This window comes from Syngnathus acus, chromosome 2 (assembly GCF_901709675.1).
Source record: "Syngnathus acus chromosome 2, fSynAcu1.2, whole genome shotgun sequence".
Taxonomy (NCBI): domain Eukaryota; kingdom Metazoa; phylum Chordata; class Actinopteri; order Syngnathiformes; family Syngnathidae; genus Syngnathus; species Syngnathus acus.
The window spans coordinates 2,629,496-2,651,139 of NC_051088.1; the positions used below are offsets into that span (position 1 = coordinate 2,629,496).

The following is a 21,644-nucleotide window of genomic DNA, read 5'->3' on the forward strand; positions in this document are numbered from 1 at the left end:
GGTCGGAAAAGGGTGGAATGCCCTCTCCAGATCGGGGATGAGATCCTGCTCCAGGTGGAGGAGTTCAAGTATCTTGGGGTCTTGTTCACGAGTGAGGGGAGGATGGAGCGCGAGATCGACAGGCGGATCGGTGCAGCGTCGGCAGTAATGCGGACTCTGTACCGGTCCGTCGTGGTAATGAGAGAGCTGAGCCAAAAGGCAAAGCTCTCAATTTACCGGTCGATTTACGCTCCTACCCTCACCTATGGTCACAAGCTATGGGTCGTGACCGAAAGAACGAGATCCCGGATACAAGCGGCCGAAATGAGTTTCCTTCGCAAGATGTCCGGGCTCTCCCTTAGAGATAGGGTGAGAAGCTCGGTCATCCGGGAGAGACTTGGAGTAGAGTCACTACTCCTCCACGTTGAGAGGAGCCAGATGAGGTGGCTTGGGCATCTCATCAGGATGCCTCCTGGACGCCTCCCTGGGGAGGTGTTCCGGGCATGTCCCACCGGTAAGAGAACCCGGGGACGACCCAGGACGCGCTGGAGAGACTGTGTCTCTCAGCTGGCCTGGGAACGCCTTGGGATCCCCCGGGGTGAGCTGGAAGAAGTGGCTGGGGAGAGGGAAGTCTGGGAGTCCCTCCTAAAGCTGCTGCGACCTGACCCCGGATAAACGGAAGAAGATGGATGGATGGATGGATGGATGGATTGTTACAGTGTCAGGGATAGATAGGATTGTTTTTGATTCGGAAAGGGGGAAGTTTGCGGAAGCACCTCATCTACACAAGTCACTCACAATTCAAAAGAGCGTGGTCGGACACAGTAGTAGAATAAGTGGCTGCTTTATTCTCTCTTCCATCCAATTCACATAGTATCAAAATGATGTACTCAATCAGTCTGATATTGTCATGTGCGTATTGCGTCTCTTTTAATAAAATGTCAACAGACTTCAATGTGTGTGAAGACGGACAGCAAACTGACCTTTTTGGCTACCCAACAACATGCCTGACCTAAATTAACGTAACAAAGGTCCACTTCAGAGTGGTCGTACTCAGACGAGCTTCAATAGTAGAAGCTATACATTGCGCATTAGTAATGACTGTGGGGCGCAGCTCCTCACAGCATCCCCAATCCAACCCTTAATGCTGGGTGTCAAGCAGGGAGGCCTCCATTTTTTTCAATAGTCTTTTTGGTATGACTCGGCCGGGGATCGAACCCATGACCTCCCAGTCTCAGGGCGGACACTCATACCACAAGGCCACTAAAAACCTGCCTAAAAACATGCCTTTCTAAAACAAACAGGACTTTCTATACAACACGCTTTCGAGGTTAATGCAACGCCCACATTCTGGACCCCAAAGTTCACATGAAATCGAGATTTAGGTGTATAAATAACCTGGCAGTGTATTTTTTTTACATGTAAAATATATAGAAAACAAGGGGGAGGGACCAAATACGTTTTTGTAGTTTTTTCCCAGTCTCTTTGAACATGTAAACTGCATTGAACTTTTTCTACTGATTTTTTCTTTTTTCCGCAAAGTTTTATTTTTATCTTGTAATGTGTTGTATATGGATGTAAATCAAATCAATCAATCAATCAATCAATCAATCAATCAATCAATCAATCAATCAATCAATCACATTTTCCCTTTGCCTCATCGTCCCACAGATCTCCTACATTGGATGGTCAAAACCTAAAGACCACATAGTTGCAGGATGAAAACATGGCTGCACCCCTTCTCGCACCCCCAGGACCTAACAGCTTCAAGAGATTTAATGCAGAATCATTGGCGGCCCTCGAGCAGCGCATCAACGAGGAGAAGAACAAGAAGCCGCCAAAGCAGGACAGCAGTTACCGTGACGACGATGATGAGAACAAGCCCAAGCCCAACAGTGACCTGGAGGCTGGCAAGAGCCTGCCCTACATCTATGGGGACACCCCTAAGGGAATGGTGGCGGTACCACTGGAGGATCTGGACCCGTACTACCTGAATTCTCAGAAAGTGAGTTGAACCATGATCATCTCAGCTTTTAAAGGAAGACAGATGCTTGAAAACAGAATGGCCAAGGTTATTTGTCGATGAGATACTAAAACAAATCAAGTTTGAGGCAAATGTGTATTCGTGTTTTCATCAGCCCTATTCCTTGTGTCAACCAATCAGCATTCTTTTGTCCCCCTGTGATTTGTTCAGCTGTGCGTCATTGTCAGTTTGATTATATTTAGTTCAATGTTTTCATTTGGTCTTCGTTTATTTGTTGTCGTTGTTGCTGGTGTTATGTATCCCTGGTTTGGTCACGTTTCCTGTCATGGTGAGAATTTTGTTTTCTGTGCTTCTTTGGTCCTTTGAATCTTGATTAATTTCATTATTTTGTTTGCCCCCCCCCCATTTTTTTCTAAAGAAATCATTTTGGGGAATTCATCCTGCCTTGCTTTGCAACATTTAGGTCATTTTTTCACCTCAACTCCACCACACAAATCTGTCTATATGCATCCCGACACCGTCTGTCAAGAATACGGACCCTGGAAAATAGGTTAAAAAAAAGTAATAAATATAACATCCCTAAATGATCAGGATTCAAGTATCAAAGAAAGAAAATCTCCAGAAAACAAAACACTCACCACACTAGGAAGCATGAAAAAATTTGGAATACATGACACTAGCAGCAACACCGATACGCAGACTGGAAATTAAGTTCAAGCTAATCAATGACAAAACTAGGAACAGCAGGACAAGACACGTGGCTGAATGGAGTTGGTTGGCGGACACAAGGCACAAAGCGAACAAGAACAGTTCGTAATGAAAATCCAAAAAGTAGAATTGACATTATAAAGGGAACACAGGGAAAACACTATCAAACATGAAATAAAACTAATATAATCAAAGCAAAGCTAAACAAAACAAGATCACGACAAAATTATGATTCATGTATGATTCATTCACCATGTGACAAAATAAGTCTCGGTAAATGTTTATATTAACTGTTTGTTTGACTAATATTTATTCAATTTTATTATTTACAATAAATTATTTCCACTGTGCACTGGTTAGCACGTCCATCTTACAGATCAGAGGTGTAGGGTTCAATCATGACTCTGGCCTTCCTGTGTGGAGTTTGTATGTTCTCCCAGGCCTGCGGGGTTTCTTCTGGGTACTCCGGTTTCCTCCCATATTCCATAAACATGCATGGTAGGCTGATTGATATTCCAAATTGTCCGTAGGTGTGATTGTGAGGGGTTGTCTGTTTATGTGTGCACTGTGATTGACTGGCAACAAGTTCAGGGTGTACCCCGCCGATCACCCAAAGACTGCTGTAATAGACCCTTGTGAGGATAAGCGGTTCAGATGATGAATGAATGAATGTTGAAATAGTTTGGAAACTTAACCAATTTGAGGTAAAATGGCTAAATGAATTATATAATATATATATAATATATAATATTATAAAAGATATTATATTATAGGACTCTTGATAATGGAAATTCTTGGTGGGCCAGATTTAAAATAGAAGTGGGCCCTACTTTGCCCAACCTTTTTTCTAGTAGTGTTGGACTAGGCCTCTTTGGCACCTATGATTAGATAGGTAAGATCTTCCGCAATCTTGCAGAAAAGGCTCCACAGCTGTGTATCGATCTTTCTGGCATCCATTAAATAGTTCAACTGAGAAATGGCAGTCCTTTGGTAGTCACTATAGCATAGCGAGCATTTAAAGATAAAAGAACTGTGAGAAGATAACAGTTGCAAGGCTCTACTTATATTGGGATCCATAAGGAGTGTTTTGGGGTTCGCTGAGTTATCTCTGAATATCTTATGCTACATTCAGATGAAAAGGATGGTTACAATTGATGGTCCATTGAGTCTAAATGATTGTTGCTTAGTCCATCTTGAAGTGAAACAGTTGAGGCCAACTGGCATGCACTATTCGGCTCTTTATTTACTTTCAACAGGCCCTACATCACACCTAGCATGGAAATCCAGACTCAATGCTGTACCTGCAAATGAGTCTGGTGAGTATACTCATCAAGCCAATTTCTAAGGCGAGGCAAACCTGAGCAAACAGACAGCGAAATTAACCAATCAGCGAAGAGTGGCTGTGACATCAGAAAGAAACACATCTTCTTTTGCTTCCAGTGCTGTCAGCTGCTGGAGTTTAATGACTCAATGTGTTTTTGGTGATTCAAAACTGAGTTTAATATTGAATGAAACAAACTCATCTCTCCTGCATGACACTTTGAATGTTATGAGAATGGACCTCCGCCACCCATCACTCAGCTTCAGAAAATTGATGGGCCTGCACAGAACACATTATTACAAATAAAAATTATTACAAATAACATTTTCAGGTTGATGTCCCCTTTAATAAAGGACCTATATTTTTTATAAACTGCCGTTTTGTTGTTAATCCTCTGACAATTACAGACCAGCTTGTAGAGAAAATGTCAGTTGAGGTGAAAACCTGCTTCCCACTAAAATCCCAGCCTTGTGAGACAGCGTATAAACATATTTTTCTTCAGTTACTTTACTGCTAGCCTGTCTTACAGTTAGGACTATCAAAGGGAATTACACAGCTCCGGTTTGCTTCAAGCTAACTAGCAAGTAGAACGACATGAATAGAATAGAATAGAATAGAATAGAATAGAATAGAATACCTCATTGTATAGACAACGAAATTGAGAGCGCTGCTCATTTGGTGAATAGGGGTGTGAAACAGAGTGGGATTGTATAGAATAGAGAATAGGCGTATATAAGGAGGACAGTGTAGAATATAATTTTGTTCGCTGGGGCAAGATTGGAGTTTTTGGTGAGTTGCTTTGCATCTAGGGTAGGGATGCACCGAAAATTCGGCCACCGAAAATGTTCGGCCGAAAATGACCCAAAAGTGCATTTTCGGTTTTTGGCCGAAAGACCTAAATCACCGAAACAACACGGCCGAAACTTGTGATGACGTGAGCAAACAGCGCAGCCAGCACGCGGGAAAACGGGATAAGAGCCAGCATGTCTGCGGTGTGGACTGATTTCACTATCTCAGAGAAAGAGCCACGGATAGCGATTTGCAAAACATGCAATGCTGAAATTTCAAGAGGGGGTGCATCTGCAAAGAGTTTCTCCACGTCGGGTTTAATTCATCACCTGAAATCCAAACATCCCGATCGCCATTCTGAATATGAGAAGAAGGCGACACAGAAAAGGAAACTGACACCGAGCACGCCCACTCCGTCTGTGGCGGACGTTTTTGAAAAGGCAAGAAAGTTTGTGCATCCACAATTCTTGGTGGATTTGTTGTTGATAAAGGCTATGGTAACCATTGTTTTGATACACTTTTATGTTGTACACACAGAACAAAATTTAAAAGGCACTTGACTTATGCACTTTGTGTTTTTATAAGAGAACATATTTAATTTTACAGTCTTTCAGCAGGCCAGTCAGTTATAAGCCTGTAAATTATTATTTAATGTACACATGAGTGGGGTCAAGTTAAACATTTTATTTTTATTTTATTTTTGAATTTTAATTTATATTGTGCATTGTTGTAATGTCAGTGCTAAATAAATATTTTCATACTTTTGTAACTGGTTTATTGCAATGCCTTGATTTTAGTGAGGTTAGTACACATGTAGCCATAAATGCTGTGGTTCTAATAACTGACATAATCATTTCTTTCGGTGTTTCGGTTTTCGGCCTTGGTTTCCTCATTTTTGGTTTTCGGTTTCGGCCAAGAATTTTTATTTCGGTGCATCCCTAATCTAGGGCAGTGGTTCTTAACCTTGTTGGAGGTACCGAACCCCACCAGTTTCATATGCGCATTCACCGAACCCCTCTTTAGTGAAAAATACAATTACTTTTTTCAAATTCAAGACATTGACGTTTTTTTACCGGTGCACAGACATGTCATCTTGAAAGGCAATTTAAAATAAAAATAGAATAAAGGCAACAACAGGCTGAATAAATGTACGGTATGCAAACGTTACATGATACATAAACAATGAACTGAGAACGTGCCTGACGTAACATATCAAGAGTTATTCAGATAACTATAGCATAAATAAAATGCTAACAAGTTTACCAAACCATCCGTGTCACTCCAAATCACTAAATCCAATGAAGTCTTCATCCTCAGTGTCCCTTTTAAACAACTCCGCTAACTCTGGAGGTAGAAGATGCAGCGCTTCCTCTTCTACGTGGCTTACGTCAGACTCGTCAGTTGCAGTTCCAATTATTCCACAGGTCTAGAGCGCCCTCATGCTGAACCGCATGAGGGCGCTCGTGAATGTGAAAATAACATGGGAAATGATATGTGTTAATAATTTCACACATAAGTCGCTCCTGAGTATACGTCACACCCCCGGCCAAACTATGAAGAAAAATGCGACTTATAGTACGGTACCTACTCACCAGAGATGCTGATCCTTCATAGATTTAAAAAATGAAAACAAACATACAACAACATATTTATTTGTCTCTTCCTGTCTGCTCAAGCAGTGGAGAATACCTAATTTTCCTGGTTGAAAAAAATAAAACAGCATTTTTATTTTCAAATTCAGCCTCTGGGCCAGTTTAGTACCGGGGCTCAGTACCCATCCTAGAACTCCAGATTGATGAGCAACCAAAGCTGCATTTCAAAAAGAAAGGGAAAGAATTCCACTTGCAAAGCTTCAACTAATAGTGTCCTCACTTTGCAAATGCTTCTTGAGTGTTGTTAAAAGGAAAGGTGATGTAGCATGGTAAAAATGGCAGGCATCAAATTCAAAATGAGTGAATTGCAAAATCCACCCCCCACGTTTATCAGTTTGAACATTAAATATTTTCTTTGTTGTTTATTCATTTAAATATAGTTGGCAAATGATCACCGTATTTTCCGCACCATAAGGCGCAGACTTAATTCCGGGGGCTTTTCTGTACTTAATCTACACATAGGACGCATGCATGCCATGATTTACGGTAAAAAAAAAAAACTCACAGGAGCAAGACAGTGACTTCAGTTGTACTTTATTCTACTATTTAATTATGTACTCTATTGTACTCACATTGTTGATCGATATTAATACGCAAATCCATCAAAGTTCACATCTTCGGTTTCCAAATTAAACAGTTGGGCAAGTTTGCCATTAAACATGACGAGGTCCCTCTTGTCATTGTCTCATCGTCGTCACGTAATTCTTCGGCAATGAGGCCAGCTTTTCATAAAGCTTAAGTTTTGCCTCGTAAGCATGTCTTTTTGTCAATGCCATTTTATAGGATCCCAATGCTGTTTATCAATTGCGGCGGAGGTACATACTGTACGTCTTACGTACAGTGCTCTGATTGTTTTTTTTGCCCCGACCGACGTAAAATGTAATGTCCTCTGATTGGTTCATCGGGTCTACATATTAAGCCTGTATATTATCTGTGTGGCGGAAGCCACACAAAACAACTTTACAGATTACAGATCACACTTTACAGATAACAGACACAAAAGGCGCACCTTCTTTACTTTTTTTTTGAGAAAATTAAAGGCTTTTAAGTGCACCTTATGGTGCGGAAAATAAGGTACCGTTTTTTCCATGTATAATGCGCCCCCATGTATAATACGCACCCTACAAATGGCATGTTGATGCTGGAAAAAAGCCTGTACCCATGTATAATACGCACCCAAATTTTGACTTTTTTATTTTTTATTTTTAAAGTCCCAATGATCGTCACACACGCATCTGGGTGTGGTGAAATTTGTCCTCTGCATTTGACCCATCCCCGTGTGATTTTGATCCATCCCCTGGGGGAGAGGGGAGCAGTGAGCAGCAGCGGCGCCGCGCTCGGGAATCATTTGGTGATCTAACCCCCCAATTCCAACCCTTAATGCTGAGTGCCAAGCAGGGAGGCAATGGGTCCCATTTTTATAGTCTTTGGTATGACCCGGCCGGGTTACTTAAGTCCGTAAACGTAAAATTATTTCAGAAAAAAGATCATCTTTGGGAACAACCGGATGTTATTCTGCCGGTCAGTATCACTGCGCATGCAGTAGCAAACTCGATAGCGAAGAAATATGTGAGACTCTCAACGGGATCACCAATATTTGAGTGATGTTCCAGTTATTTATCACAATTATTTATAATCCATCCATCCATCCATTTTCTGAACCGCTTAGTCCCCACGGGGGTCGCGGGTGTGCTGGAGCCTATCCCAGCCGTCATCGGGCAGTAGGCGGGGGACACCCTGAACCGGTTGCCAGCCAATCGCAGGGCACACAGAGACAAACAACCATTTGCACTCGCACTCACACCTAGGGACAATTTGGAGTCTTCAATCGGCCTACCAAGCATGTTTTTGGGATGTGGGAGGAAACCGGAGTGCCCGGAGAAAACCCACGCGGGCCCGGGGAGAACATGCAAACTCCACACAGGGAGGGCCGGAGGTGGAATCGAACCCGCACCCTCCTAACTGTGAGGCGGACGTGCTACCCAGTGCTCCACCGAGCCGCCCTATTTATTATTATAATAATAATATATATAATATATATAATAATTATTTATTCACAATTGTCATGGTGATCCTACTGGTGATTTCTTAACTAGGCTGGATGTATTTTTTTTGTTGGCGTTGATTTCTCCGACTGCCCAGAAAGGCACCACCGCGATCAGTTAGGTTAAAATGAAAAGAGAGGAAAGTGACGTTGTAAAGAACCATCCGTGACAAGATTTTCTTCAAAAATTGTTGTACCATGATTTTCTTAAAAAAAAAAAAATGTACCCATGTATAATGCGCACCCCAGATTTTAGGACAATAAATTAGTTAAATTTTGCGCATTATACATGGGAAAAAACGGTATATTGTTGTTTTAATTTACGTTTTATATGTATATCCCAACTCCATCGGAATTGAGGGTAGAATTTTTGTAGCATGGGTTGACAGTAGGGGTGTAACGATTCATCGATACACATCGATTAATCGATATAATGCTCTACGATTTATTGGCATCGATGCTAAACGTAAACATCGATTTATATCGCCGTGTTTCACCTCGGACATTAGACGCGACTTTATTTTGAAATCCAGTTCATTGTTGCTTGCTTCCTCTTTCCGGGAGCAGTACGCGGCGTGCTGTGTTGTGAGCAGAGCAGGCACGTGAAAGGGGAGCCGACAACTACGCGGCTCCTGGGCTGGTGCTATGGCTAGTGTCCAAGAAGACGAGGAAATTCGCTCCCCTTTGGGCTTCAAGTCATTCGTTTGGAAGCACTTTGGATTCCAAAGAAAAGATGGCTCAACGGACAATTAAAATTATTGTAAATAAATAGTTCAGTAATGCACTTTAAAGTTAATGGTATTACAAAAAAAGAAAGAATATTCATTTTTCTTTACTTATATGAGTAAAAATATAGGAATTCGATAAAGTTCAGTGTTAAAATAAGCACTTTGTATACTACAATACTCTTGTAATTTCCTAAATAAAGAGTTTGCAGTACCTTGTTGATTTTGCGTATGAATTGTTATAAATCAGGATATTGTTCTATATTTTTTATTTAAAAAAAATAAATAAAAATAAAAATATCGATCGTGGAGCACTATATCGTGATGTATCGTGAATGAATCACAGCAGGCTTTAAGATATCGGCAATAATCGTATCGTGGTCCTTTGTATCGATATGATATCGTATCGTGACAAAACCTGCGATTTACACCCCTAGTTGACAGGCATGTGCACAAATAGGAGTTGCTCAATCGCCTGCCCTTTTGCCCTGGGTGAAAAAAGTGCAATTTTCTTCAAATTTTAAGCTTAATTTTTCCATCACAATGTTGTGCCTTTTCCGTCTTGGCTATTTCAGCCAACAATGACACATGTGCAAGGCAGGGCAAACGTCCTTATTGGTTCGCTGAACAATAGAATAGAATAGAATAGAATAGAATAGAATAATCTTTATTTTAAAGATTAAAGATTAAAGTCCCAATGATCGTCACCCACACACCTGGGTGTGGTGAAATTTGTCCTCTGCATTTAACCCATCCCCGTGTGATTTTAATCCATCCCCTGGAGGAGAGGGGAGCAGTGAGCAGCAGCGGTGCCGCGCTCGGGAATCAGTTGGTGATCTAACCCCCCAATTCCAACCCTTAATGCTGAGTGCCAAGCAGGGAGGCAATGGGTCCCATTTTTATAGTCTTTGGTATGACCCGGCCGGGGTTTGAACCCACAACCTTCCAGTCTCAGGGCGGACACTCTACCACTAGGCCACTGAGCTGGAGTTTGTATAGCACTTTCACAACAGCAGTCACTGTAACAAAGCGCTTTCAGTAACAAATGACACTTTGTAGTGAAGGTAGACTTCCAAAATGGATGCTAGTAGTGCATTCTGGGTCATTCAAAGACCTCAAAACTCTTTATAGGACAGCGGGTGATGAGGGCTCATTGAATATTCACCATGAGCCGTCCGAATGTAACTGATGAGATGACGCAGCCACGCTTAATGGCGTCCGCCTCTTTTTGTTACTCCCATCCTCTCCCTTACGTCTCGTCATCCTCTGGCTGACTGGCTGCCTTTGCCACGGTCTTCCTTGGCCTGCTGCTGCTGCCTCTGCCGCCTGCCTGCTTGCTTCACTACCTCGCCATCTTACCCGGCGCCCCGTAATGAAATTTTCAGCAGCTTTGCAGCACTTAAGTCATGCGTTACAGCAGTGGTTCCCAAACTTTTGCAGGCTGGCGCCCCCTTTGGCTCCCCAGTGAATTCCTAGCGCCCCCCCCAAGGCATTTATATAAATAAATAATACATTTATATAAATAAATAAATAATACATTTATAATATCATTACCATTACGTTGAATTAGTGGGAGCACTGAGTTTGTTTCTCAGAAACGAGCCGGTCCCATCTAGACGTAATCGGAGACAATGACACCCGAAGTGATTTAAGGTTTGTCTTTTATTGCAGGATGCTTGGTCTCCATGTGTTGAAGCAGTTTTGAATGCTTCACTGCCTGGTTAGTTAGCCTGTCGCCACATATTAGCTTTGCGGGCTCGACTGGGGAAACATGTCACGTGACCGGGACGAGTGTCTTGCCCTGAATTAATTGATCGTCGATAAAAAAAAAAAATTCTGTGCGGCTTGGCGGCCCGGTACCAAGTGACCCACGGACCGGTACCGGTCCGCGGCCCGGTGGTTGGGGACCACTGCCCTAACCAGCTCAACACAACACAACACGGCACGTTCTGGCGAGTCCCCAATTTCATGTTGACTTGAACTCAAGATGATGTTGACCGCCAGAATGCGGTTTTTATTATAAGATAAAATTCTGAACATTACAAGCTTGAAATTACAAACCTGAGCTTTTGCTTTTGTAGTCTATGCTGTCGGATCTGACTGGGCCAGAGCGGCGTGTTGTGTACAAATCGACTGCCGCCCCCCTACCGCCCCTTTCTTCCTCACCGCCCCCCCAAATCTTTCCACCGCCCCCAGGGGGGCGGTACCGCCCACTTTGGGAACCACTGCGTTACAGAGTGGGGGAAAGACTTGATACATACATGGCATTGTGTGTGTGTGTGGGGGGGGTACTTGTGTGCCTATTCATGTGGGTGAGGGACTTGTATATGAACTCAGCATTAAACAACAAATGTCATGTCAATCGTGGTGAAGTTTTAGCATGTGTGACAGTTTTAGGAAAGATTGACACATTTGATCTGTCCCCGGTATAAGCAAACTCAGTCTCCCCACATTGGGCCTCAGTATTCATCTACCATAGAGAGAAATGGATGCGTAGATATCTAGATATCGGACTTCATACCCAGTTATCATTTACCGTTTGCTCCATCCTTAACAATGGGTGGTTTTGATTTACCTTTCAACTTTCAATTTGATGCCTGGCTGCAACAGTGTTGAGGCTTTAGGTAGATTAAAGAAATAAAGTCACTCGTGAATAATGTACAAACCGGATTCGGTTGAACTTGCGAAATTGTGCAAAATGTAAATAAAAACAAAATACAACGATTTGAAAATCCTTCTCAACCCATATTCAATTGAATACACTACAAAGACGACATATTTAATGTTCAAACTGATAAACTTAATTGTTTTTTGCCAAATAATAATTAACGTAGAATTTCATGGCTGCAACACGTCCAGTAGAAGTTGGGAAAGGTGGCAAGAAATACTGAGAAAGCTGAGAAAAGCTCATCAAACACCTATTTGGAACATCCCACATGTGATCAGGCTAATTGGGAAGAGGTGGGTACCATGATTGGGTATAAAAGGAGCCTCCCCGAACATGCTCAGTCATTCACAAGCAAGGATGGGCCGAGGTTCACCACTTTGTCCACAACTGCGTGAGAAAATAGTTGAACAGTTTAAGAACCTTTCTCAAACCAAAATTGCAAGGAATTTAGGGATTTCAACATCTACGGTCCATAATATCATCAAAAGGTTCAGAGAATCTGGTGAAATCACTTCACGTAAGCGCCACGGCCGGAAACCAAGACTGAATGACCGTGACCTTCGATCCCTCAGACAGCACTGCCTTAAAAACCGACATGAGGATGTAAAGGATATCACTGAATGGGCTCAGGAAAACTTCAGAAAAACATTGTCAGTAAATACAGTTTGTCACTACATCAGTAAGTGCGGGTTAAAACTCTACCATGCAAAGCAAAAGCCGTTTATGAACAACATCCAGAAACACCGCCGGGTTCCCTGGGCCCGAGCTCATGTAAAATGGACTGATGCACAATGGAAAAGTGTTTTGTGGTCTGATGAGCCAACTTTTCAAATTGTTTTTGGAAACACTGGACGTTGTGTCCTCCGGACCAAAGAGGAAGCGGACCATCCGGACTGTTATCAACGCAAAGTTCAAAAGCCAACATCTGTGATGTGTCAAATCCGCACGTATCGACCGTAAGTGACCCGACCCTCCGTTTAAAGGGTTAAACTCCCCTTCGACCCCGCTGCTGTAACGCAGCCCTCATAGGGAGACGAGAGTTTCCAGGTCGGGGCGGGGAAAGATTCGTCCGAGTCTAACCGCCTCTAAGATATCAATTCGGACAGAATTAATTTATTCTTTTAAGGATGCCAATCCCTTTAAAGCAGGGGTGCCCAATACGTCGATCGACCGGTCGATCGCCAAGCCACTATTGGTCGATTGCGTGATATTAAAATGTTTTTATTGTTTTTCGCACTTGACGCGTGTACAAACAACGGCGCTAAGAACACAACACAAACACGCTAGCTCGCGAGTTCCCTCCAATTGTCAGAACCCTGTTTTTCTCTTAAACTTAAGAAAGGGTATAAAAATGAGTGGGGCAGCTGGCCATAGTAAGAAGTATCACTTTCATAGGGAATGGGAGTAGGACTTTTTTTTCACGATGACATATATATACGTATACTATATATATATAAAATTATTATTTTTTTAGTGGGTAGATCTTTGTGACTTGGTCATTTCAAAAGTAGCTCACGAGCTGAAAAAGTTTGGGCACCCCTGCTTTAAAGTCACTCTGAAACCGGTGCAGAGTAACCACTTGAGGCCCGGAATCAAGATGACCGCGCCCTTTTTACCAGCGGCTCCTTCCCCATTTTTGATTCGAAGCATTTGTCATCGCTCGGATAACTTTATCTGTCTTTGGTAAGACCAAAGGGATTCGTTGATTTACTAGAGCGCACGCGCCCTAGCTGAGCTCAAGATAACATACTTCGAACCAGATCTGACAATTCCTGATGTTAAGGATTAAAGCTGTCTTCACTTTAAAAAGAATTGAACGGATTTAAAGAATGACTATGATAGGGAAATAAAGAAAATATAAAGTTCTAATTACTGCATATAAAACCATGCTCAACATAGTTAATACGAACTAATCGATAACCGAATTAAGGATTAAGAAGAAATTTAATGAATAAGCAAGAAAAAGAATTACAAGTCGAAAAAACAACAACACTCACCCGTCTCAGAACAAAAGAGGAAACAAAAGGTCTAAAATCCTATTTGGTTGAACAAGTCGAGTGATCGGCTCTCCTTTGTTCCAAAATCCGAATTCTGTTTAAAAAAGAAGGAAAGGTCTGGCCATGAGTAGCTTAGCCCAGTGTTTCCCAACCTTTTTTCATTCACGGCACACCTTTTCATTGGAAAAAATCTCGAGGCACACCACCAACAAAAATCTGTTAAGTGTTACACCAGCTTCTATATTAAAATCAGTTATATTACAACAAAAGACGTAAAGTTCTATTCCTATATATGTATGGAGAGTCGACTAATTGAAGAAAAATAAATACTAAATATTCTTGGAATTGTATTTCTTTTGTAAATAAAAGTGACAGTTTTTGAAAAAAGGTTTTAGACAGCATAAGGAATAAATTATTGAAAGTGATTGTGATCAAAATCCAAAAGAATCAATATGACTTTGTTTACTGTTTTAGACTAGCTCTATAAATATTGCGACATTAAGAACAAAGTCACTTTTAAAGACGCTCTGCTGTTCTGACAGCGGCTGAGTGGCTATCACAGTCGAGGTGTCTCGACTTGACTGTGTATTTTATGTTGGTGAAAAATGAACAATCCAGGTTCTCCCATTGAACTACCTGCTCTGATTTCCATCGGACCGAAAACGCACCACAGCCGTCATAGTGTCACTGTTAGTAAAAGCACACAGCAACACACACATAAACTGAGTATGTGCCGATGCCACAACATGAAACCTCAAGATTCTCCGATTTGCCCCGCATGCACAATTAGCAAGTGGCTGACCAGGCCTTGTGCTAACTGACCAGTGGTTTGGCCAACCTGTTTACAATGCGCTCCGTAATTAATGTTGGACAATTTCCCACGGCACAGCTGAACATCTCTCACGGCACACCAGTGTGCCGCGGCACACACCAACACCGTAACATTGGCGTCTTCCCCTTTCTGCCCGAAGCGGCTGACTCCTCTGCCTTCCTCGAAGCTTAAAATTTGACAAAGTCCAATTCGAAGCTTAAATTTTGACAAAGTCCAATTCGAAGACTCTGGAAATTCATTTTAGTAGATTTTGGTTCAATCTCAAAAAGAATGAAAAATCCATCTTCCTCTAAACTGCGTTCTTTACACCAGGCAGCGTCACGGCCATCGCCCTGACTGGGAAGAACCGCCTCGCTCTGTGTCAGGACATCATATTTATAGGCTTCTGGCATTACCTCATCAGAATATGTAGGTAAAAGGTCAGAATCACTGCATCAGGTCATAAGAATATCTAAGTGAAAGGTCAGAATCCCAGCACCAGGTCATAGGAATATCGAGGTGAAAGGTCAGAATCCCTGCACCAGGTCAGAAAAATATCTAGGTGAATATCTGGTCGATTCCAATAGTGTAACAAACAACCTCTTTTGTCTCCCCACAACTTAGCGTGATTTTCCAAGCATAATGTGCAAAATTTAACTAATTTATTGTCCTAAAATCTGGGGTGCGCATTATGCATGGGTACAACAATTTTTGAAGAAAATCTCCCACGAAATAAAACTTGAAATCACCTTTCTTCTTGTTTGTTGTCAATCGCGCATCGCATTCAGCCATCCTGCCCAACACACTTAGTCAGTAAAATTCATAATTGACGACACATCGTTTGATGCGATGGTGCAATCCTTGGTGGTGTGTTATTGTCAAATATTGTTTGTTTTTTAATCTCCATCGCAAACCGGATATCATACGGAGGCCGCCATTACAGATGCGCAGAACGGATGCGCAAGACACGTCAGCTATATAAAGAGCGAGAGCTCAGTTCTTGTTAGGTCTAAATACCATCAGACATTAAACCATACGCTGGAAGGAAGAGGAGAAAAGAACCGGAACAGGTTTACTCGCGAGGAGAACGATAGAGAGAGCAAACTCAGTTACAATCTCCATCAATTCTGAGTTCTCACTTCACGTGCTCCTCTATTTAATGTTTTGGTTGCCCTGGTTACAAAGGCGTTGCTACACTAAAGGGAGGGGAGATAGTGTCTGTAGCAACGCTTATTAGCTAAGGAATGTAGTGTGGTGTGAATTAGCACTTCATTGTCAGCCCGTGACCCCCGCAGACTTTGTCCTCGAGTGGGATCAGATAACTTGGATTGCCGCTTTCCTGTGGTTCCTGTGGAACAATGCAACTAAACCTTTGCTAACTTTATCTACTTGGTAAATTAACACACAATAATAATGAGTGACTTGTCCTAAACCCTTCAACACACATTAAGTAAATGTAAGGTAACTGGTGTGCAGTTCCTTAAACAAACATTGAGTAAATATGGGATAACTTGTATGCAACTACTTCAAACTGTATATAACACTTAACAAAGAAAAACAGTTCTGACCAACAACAATCTATGAACCAAACCTACAGTAAGATAAAAGGAATGAAGGTTCTTTGAACCAAATAAGAACACTTCGCCTATGCAAATAAGCTCTGCTCATTGTTGGTGAAGGCCTCTTACAGGAACAAAAACAAACAGATAACATAAGGACAGGAAAGAGACATATGGCTGACAGGGATCAAAAGACATCCCTGTCACTAAAAAGGAAAAACCTAGATAAAAGGAAAGTCATAAACAGTAAAGACAAGGCCTCCAGGTCTGGCAGGCCAAGGCTTCACTTAAATTATTCCAACATTTCCCCCCTTTTTATCACATATTTGCTCAAATTTCACATTACCAAAAACAACCACTTCTCTCGATTGTCAGTTGTCGGATCACAAGTATGAGCACAAATAAGTTTACACCAAAAAGGATAAATGTTGCGACATTATCATTCGGAAACACACAGATCTGGGAAGAAGTCTGTAAACTCAAGTGCAAAAATTGCATCATCATCATCATCGTTATCATCAACATGCTGGCGTTCAGACATTAGGCATACCCGGGCCATCTTGTCGTCCATGGGCGATATTGCTGTAGTGATGAGACGATTAAACAGAGCACGGAGACATGGAATATAACAACATCCACACAAGGTGAGTATAGCAGTAATTGAGGACACAAGGGCTTTATACTTCCCAAAAGCAGTCATCCACTTGTAGTGCTCTTTCATCCTCGTGTTGAGGGATTGCAAGCTTGCAATCGCCTTCGTCAGGCTCCCATCAGGGGCGGTGTCGTTCCGGATGAAGGTGCAGCATTGTTCTCTGAACATCGCGCAGACCCTTCCTTTCTCAGACACCAACATAACAAGAGCATTGCGGTTCTGGATTGACATTAGGGAAGGCGTGGCTAGCCGTCCATGCACTGCCTCAAGTCCCGCTTGTGTCCGTTTGCCCAATTTCTGCATGTTGCAATGGATGTAATTTATCCTGTCAACGTTCTCGTTCATCGTACACCAGCAGCAAATGGAGGACTCCCATCCCGCTGCAATTTGGTCAATTGATTCTTATTAATCAGGAACTCCTCTGGGGACTCTAATTGCATCAATTTCAGTCAGATCATCGTCGCCTCTCAAATTTAAAGACATTTTTTTTTTTTTTTTTTTTTCAATTTCCACCTTTTTCCCAGATCTTGGCATGTCGATACATATACAATTTTGGTTGACTACATTCTCTAAAAGCAATGGTTTCTTTTCTTTCTTTCTTTTTTTTTTTCAACGGATATTATATAGAACACTGTCGCACATTTCACAATCAGCAGACGTGACAGATTTCACACAATCTTTTGTCAATGGCAACGGTACAACATAAAGAATCGGTCGTAGACCCATACATATGGCATTCATTATTTATTTATTTATTTTCCTTTGCAGTTTGTTTTGCCATTAGCAATCAATTGTTTCTTTTACCAGTTACTCTTATAGTCACCTGAAACAAACTATCCACATTCATTTTAGATATATATTAATTCCATTCTTTAACATCTACAGCGGTTGTTGACAAAGTATTATTTCTTTACATAACGTTTTTGCCACTGTTAAGGCATTCAGTGTTTATTTTGAATCCATTTTGAGAATGCATCTATTATGACCAGGCATTATAACCCTGTGGATTGTGTTTAGCACATGTTAAACAAGCTCTACAAATTTTTTTTGTTTATAAATGTTTTGAATATGAATCAAATCCATATGTTGTATAAAGCTGACTGACCTGCCCCATTATCCCACCTCTTGAGCCATGTGACACACACCATGGCTCAATATTGCTGCCCATTTGTATAGGTTTTTTCGTAGGATAGGTCAGTCTTCTGGTCATTTATAGATGCCATTCTCCACTCTTGCCCCTCTTTTCGTCCATAATCGAATTTCAGTCTATGGGCTTTGTCGCTGCACATCTTTAAAAACGTTTCAGTAATTTAATCTGCTTCTTGTGTGTATAACATTCGAAGCGTCTTTTACACTACAGCTATGCGGTTCCGTCTGCAAGCTTGTTACCTCTTGACACCTTATCAGTCTCGTGTGTGTGCCCTGCACACGTGCATCTAGCTATTTTTCGTGGCAATTGTACTGCTTCCACAACTAGCTTAGTTGTAGTTCCTTGTAGTTTCTTTAGTTACTTTTCAATCATTTTCTCATCGTTTATCACAAGAATCTTAGCAATTTGAATAAAAATCAATATGTATGTTTTATTTTACTCAATTGTATGATATAGAGAATCCATATGTAGTAAAATGTTGTATTACTACTATGATTTCATCTTCATTTACTTTGACACACCTTTCAAAATGCTTCTCAGTGTCCCAGTGCACACATGTTTTGCGTGTGTAACTGGTTGTCTCAACCCGTGTTCCTCATCCTAATTTTTCCTTCCTCAAGGTGTCAAACCAATCAAGATAGAAAGATAAAAACCAACAAAATAACCGCCAGTAAATTAATATAATAGTTAATTGTTGTTGTTACTAAACTTCAACTCAATCGCTCTCTTATTCTCAAATCTTAAATTTAGCTTTGAAATGTCGTTATTTCATAATTTTTCTTCATCCAATTCCAGAAAGCAAGTTCTTTCCATCTCTCAAATTTTGTTTCATCAAGGCTAGGCCTTAATGCAGTGTGGACCAGTTTCTGCCCATAAACAAATTGCTTGCTTTTTTTACTTCCTATTTTTACAAAATCGTTTTTGTTTTGCGGTGCAAATCAGATAGAGTACAGTCTAATAAATTCTTTAGTGCACCTATATTTGCCAATTTCATCCTTTTAACACATAACACTTACAGCACACAGACAACACAAAAACAGCAGAGACACAGCTCACAAACAATACCAACAAACAACGCTGCGCAAACGTCATCCTCTCTTTTGACGTTTTGGTTATACTTTTATCAGTGTTGATTGGTCACAGGCTGGCCATTTCCTGCAACAACCATGATGCCGGCCCACCGCCCACACGAGCATAGCAAAGGCCCAAGCGCACAGCCCCGCGACTACGCGCGAGCGCAGGCACGCTTATCAGTCTCACCTTCTCAAAGGGCAGGCCAACTTTGCTGTTGCCCCCTTCATCATGTTCACATTCGACATCTTTCACTGTCTTCTACACAACATTTGCTGTCTCTTATTCTCATCCTATCAAGCCACCGTTCTAGTCACTTTCTGCCACACACGTCTTATTTTCTCTACTTCCACACACTGCTCATCTTAGTTTCTCCAACCAACTTAAACACATCATCGTCTACTTCTCAATTTCCCTATTATCGCTCAACAGCCTCCTGAACATTCTCCATTACTGATTTCTTCCATAGGACCCACATCTCACTCACACTCATACACACAACATTCATGAGGATCCTCTGCGCGCACACGCACACACACACCAGCACAAAAGGATGACGCACAACATATAGAACACACATCGATCCCATTAACACACTTTTTTGTTCGTCTTACTTTTCTGATCTATTCTCTATTTCACTTTTAGAAGCTATTTGTAATTCTTTTCCATCTATTTAGCAAATTTTAACTTCAGTGTTTCTTTATCTTTATCCTAAATACTTAAGCTAATTCATCTTTAATTTTGGCAGCCAGGTTCCCACTTCATTACATGGAAATCTGATTTGATTTGATTTTGGCCTAGTCATAACTGTCTTTGTTAATTTGTGCAGTCACGTGCCATGTGACCGTTTTCCCCGCAACTCCAGCATTCTATTGGAGGTTGTACTCCTCTTCCTCGGCCTCTAAAGCCTTCTCTGTTAGACATTGCTCATCAGATGCCTTCTTTAATTTCTTTAAGATTTCTTTTTGTTGTTTCGTTTATGGCACCTCTAAATCCTAATAATTTGTTTGTTTGTAGTTGTCTCTCAAATTTGCAATTTTTGATCTGTTTATCTAAATTTGTATTCGATCGAAATCTGGTCTTTTAATTATTTTCCAATCTTTACATTTTAGTGTATCTCAGATATTATTTTTCCCTAGCAGTTCCCCATTTTAATCAATTTGGTCCCAACTGTAAAACCATAGGGGTTTCTAAAGTCGGGTGTTTCCAGTGGGATAACGAAAAGATCCTGTGGTGATTCTCACTTCTACCAGCGTTCTGGTGGAGAATCCTTGCCTATTGCGTCCACAGAACCACGTTATGTGTTCCCCACTGCTTTAATATGGAATACTATATCTAGTGATACGTATTCCCATTCACACTCTCAATCACACAGTTTTAGACGGACGTCTCCGTTCTGTACTTTTACTGTTACTGTTAGACGGAATTTACATTTTCAGCTTTTCTGTGGCTCCGCAACCTACTACTTGGACATCACTGTCCTACGCGGAATTTCAGTTATGCAGGGTCTGTGGACTTCCGTTGTCCTACTTACACACCTAGGTTTTTACAGGGCATGACGAGCCCTCGGCCGCACCACACTTTTTTACAAAAAAAAACTCACCCTCTGGTTCTCTTCACCTCTGCACCTCGGATTGCCTTCAACCTTCAGATCCCAGCTGACGGAGCGGACAGCCAGCCCTTAAAAAGGATTCTAGGACCCCACCTAGGGAGGTCCTGCCGCGCGCGGTCTTTCTGGATCTCCGCTGCCGCCCGCTGGAATCCTCAGGTGTATTGGCATCCGGCTCGAAGGACCAAAATGATAGGTCTAAATACCATCAGACATTAAACCATACGCTGGAAGGAAGAGGAGAAAAGAACCGGAACAGGTTTACTCGCGAGGAGAACGATAGAGAGAGCAAACTCAGTTACAATCTCCATCAATTCTGAGTTCTCACTTCACGTGCTCCTCTATTTAATGTTTTGGTTGCCCTGGTTACAAAGGCGTTGCTACACTAAAGGGAGGGGAGATAGTGTCTGTAGCAACGCTTATTAGATAAGGAATGTAGTGTGGTGTGAATTAGCACTTCATTGTCAGCCCGTGACCCCCGCAGACTTTGTCCTCGAGTGGGATCAGATAACTTGGATTGCCGCTTTCCTGTGGTTCCTGTGGAACAATGCAACTAAACCTTTGCTAACTTTATCTACTTGGTAAATTAACACACAATAATAATGAGTGACTTGTCCTAAACCCTTCAACACACATTAAGTAAATGTAAGGTAACTGGTGTGCAGTTCCTTAAACAAACATTGAGTAAATATGGGATAACTTGTATGCAACTACTTCAAACTGTATATAGCACTTAACAAAGAAAAACTGTTCTGACCAACAACAATCTATGAACCAAACCTACAGTAAGATAAAAGGAATGAAGGTTCTTTGAACCAAATAAGAACACTTCGCCTATGCAAATAAGCTCTGCTCATTGTTGGTGAAGGCCTCTTACAGGAACAAAAACACACAGATAACATAAGGACAGGAAAGAGACATATGG

The 21,644-nt window shown here is 41.6% G+C and overlaps 1 protein-coding gene across 9 annotated transcripts in view; it reads left to right on the forward strand.

Annotated features, from left to right (window-relative positions):
• The window catches only part of scn8aa (sodium channel, voltage gated, type VIII, alpha subunit a), a 132,843-nt gene that overhangs the window by 12,131 nt on the left and 99,068 nt on the right, over window positions 1-21,644 (forward strand). For 8 of the 9 annotated variants that reach the window (XM_037245886.1, XM_037245891.1, XM_037245890.1 and 5 more), the window contains exon 2: window positions 1,651-1,984. In XM_037245886.1, coding sequence (XP_037101781.1) covers window positions 1,706-1,984 — 279 coding nt within the window. In that variant the 5' untranslated portion in view covers window positions 1,651-1,705. Of the gene's footprint in view, window positions 1-1,298; window positions 1,310-1,650; window positions 1,985-21,644 lie in introns of those variants that run through there. The other variant, XM_037245888.1, reaches the window with a different exon arrangement.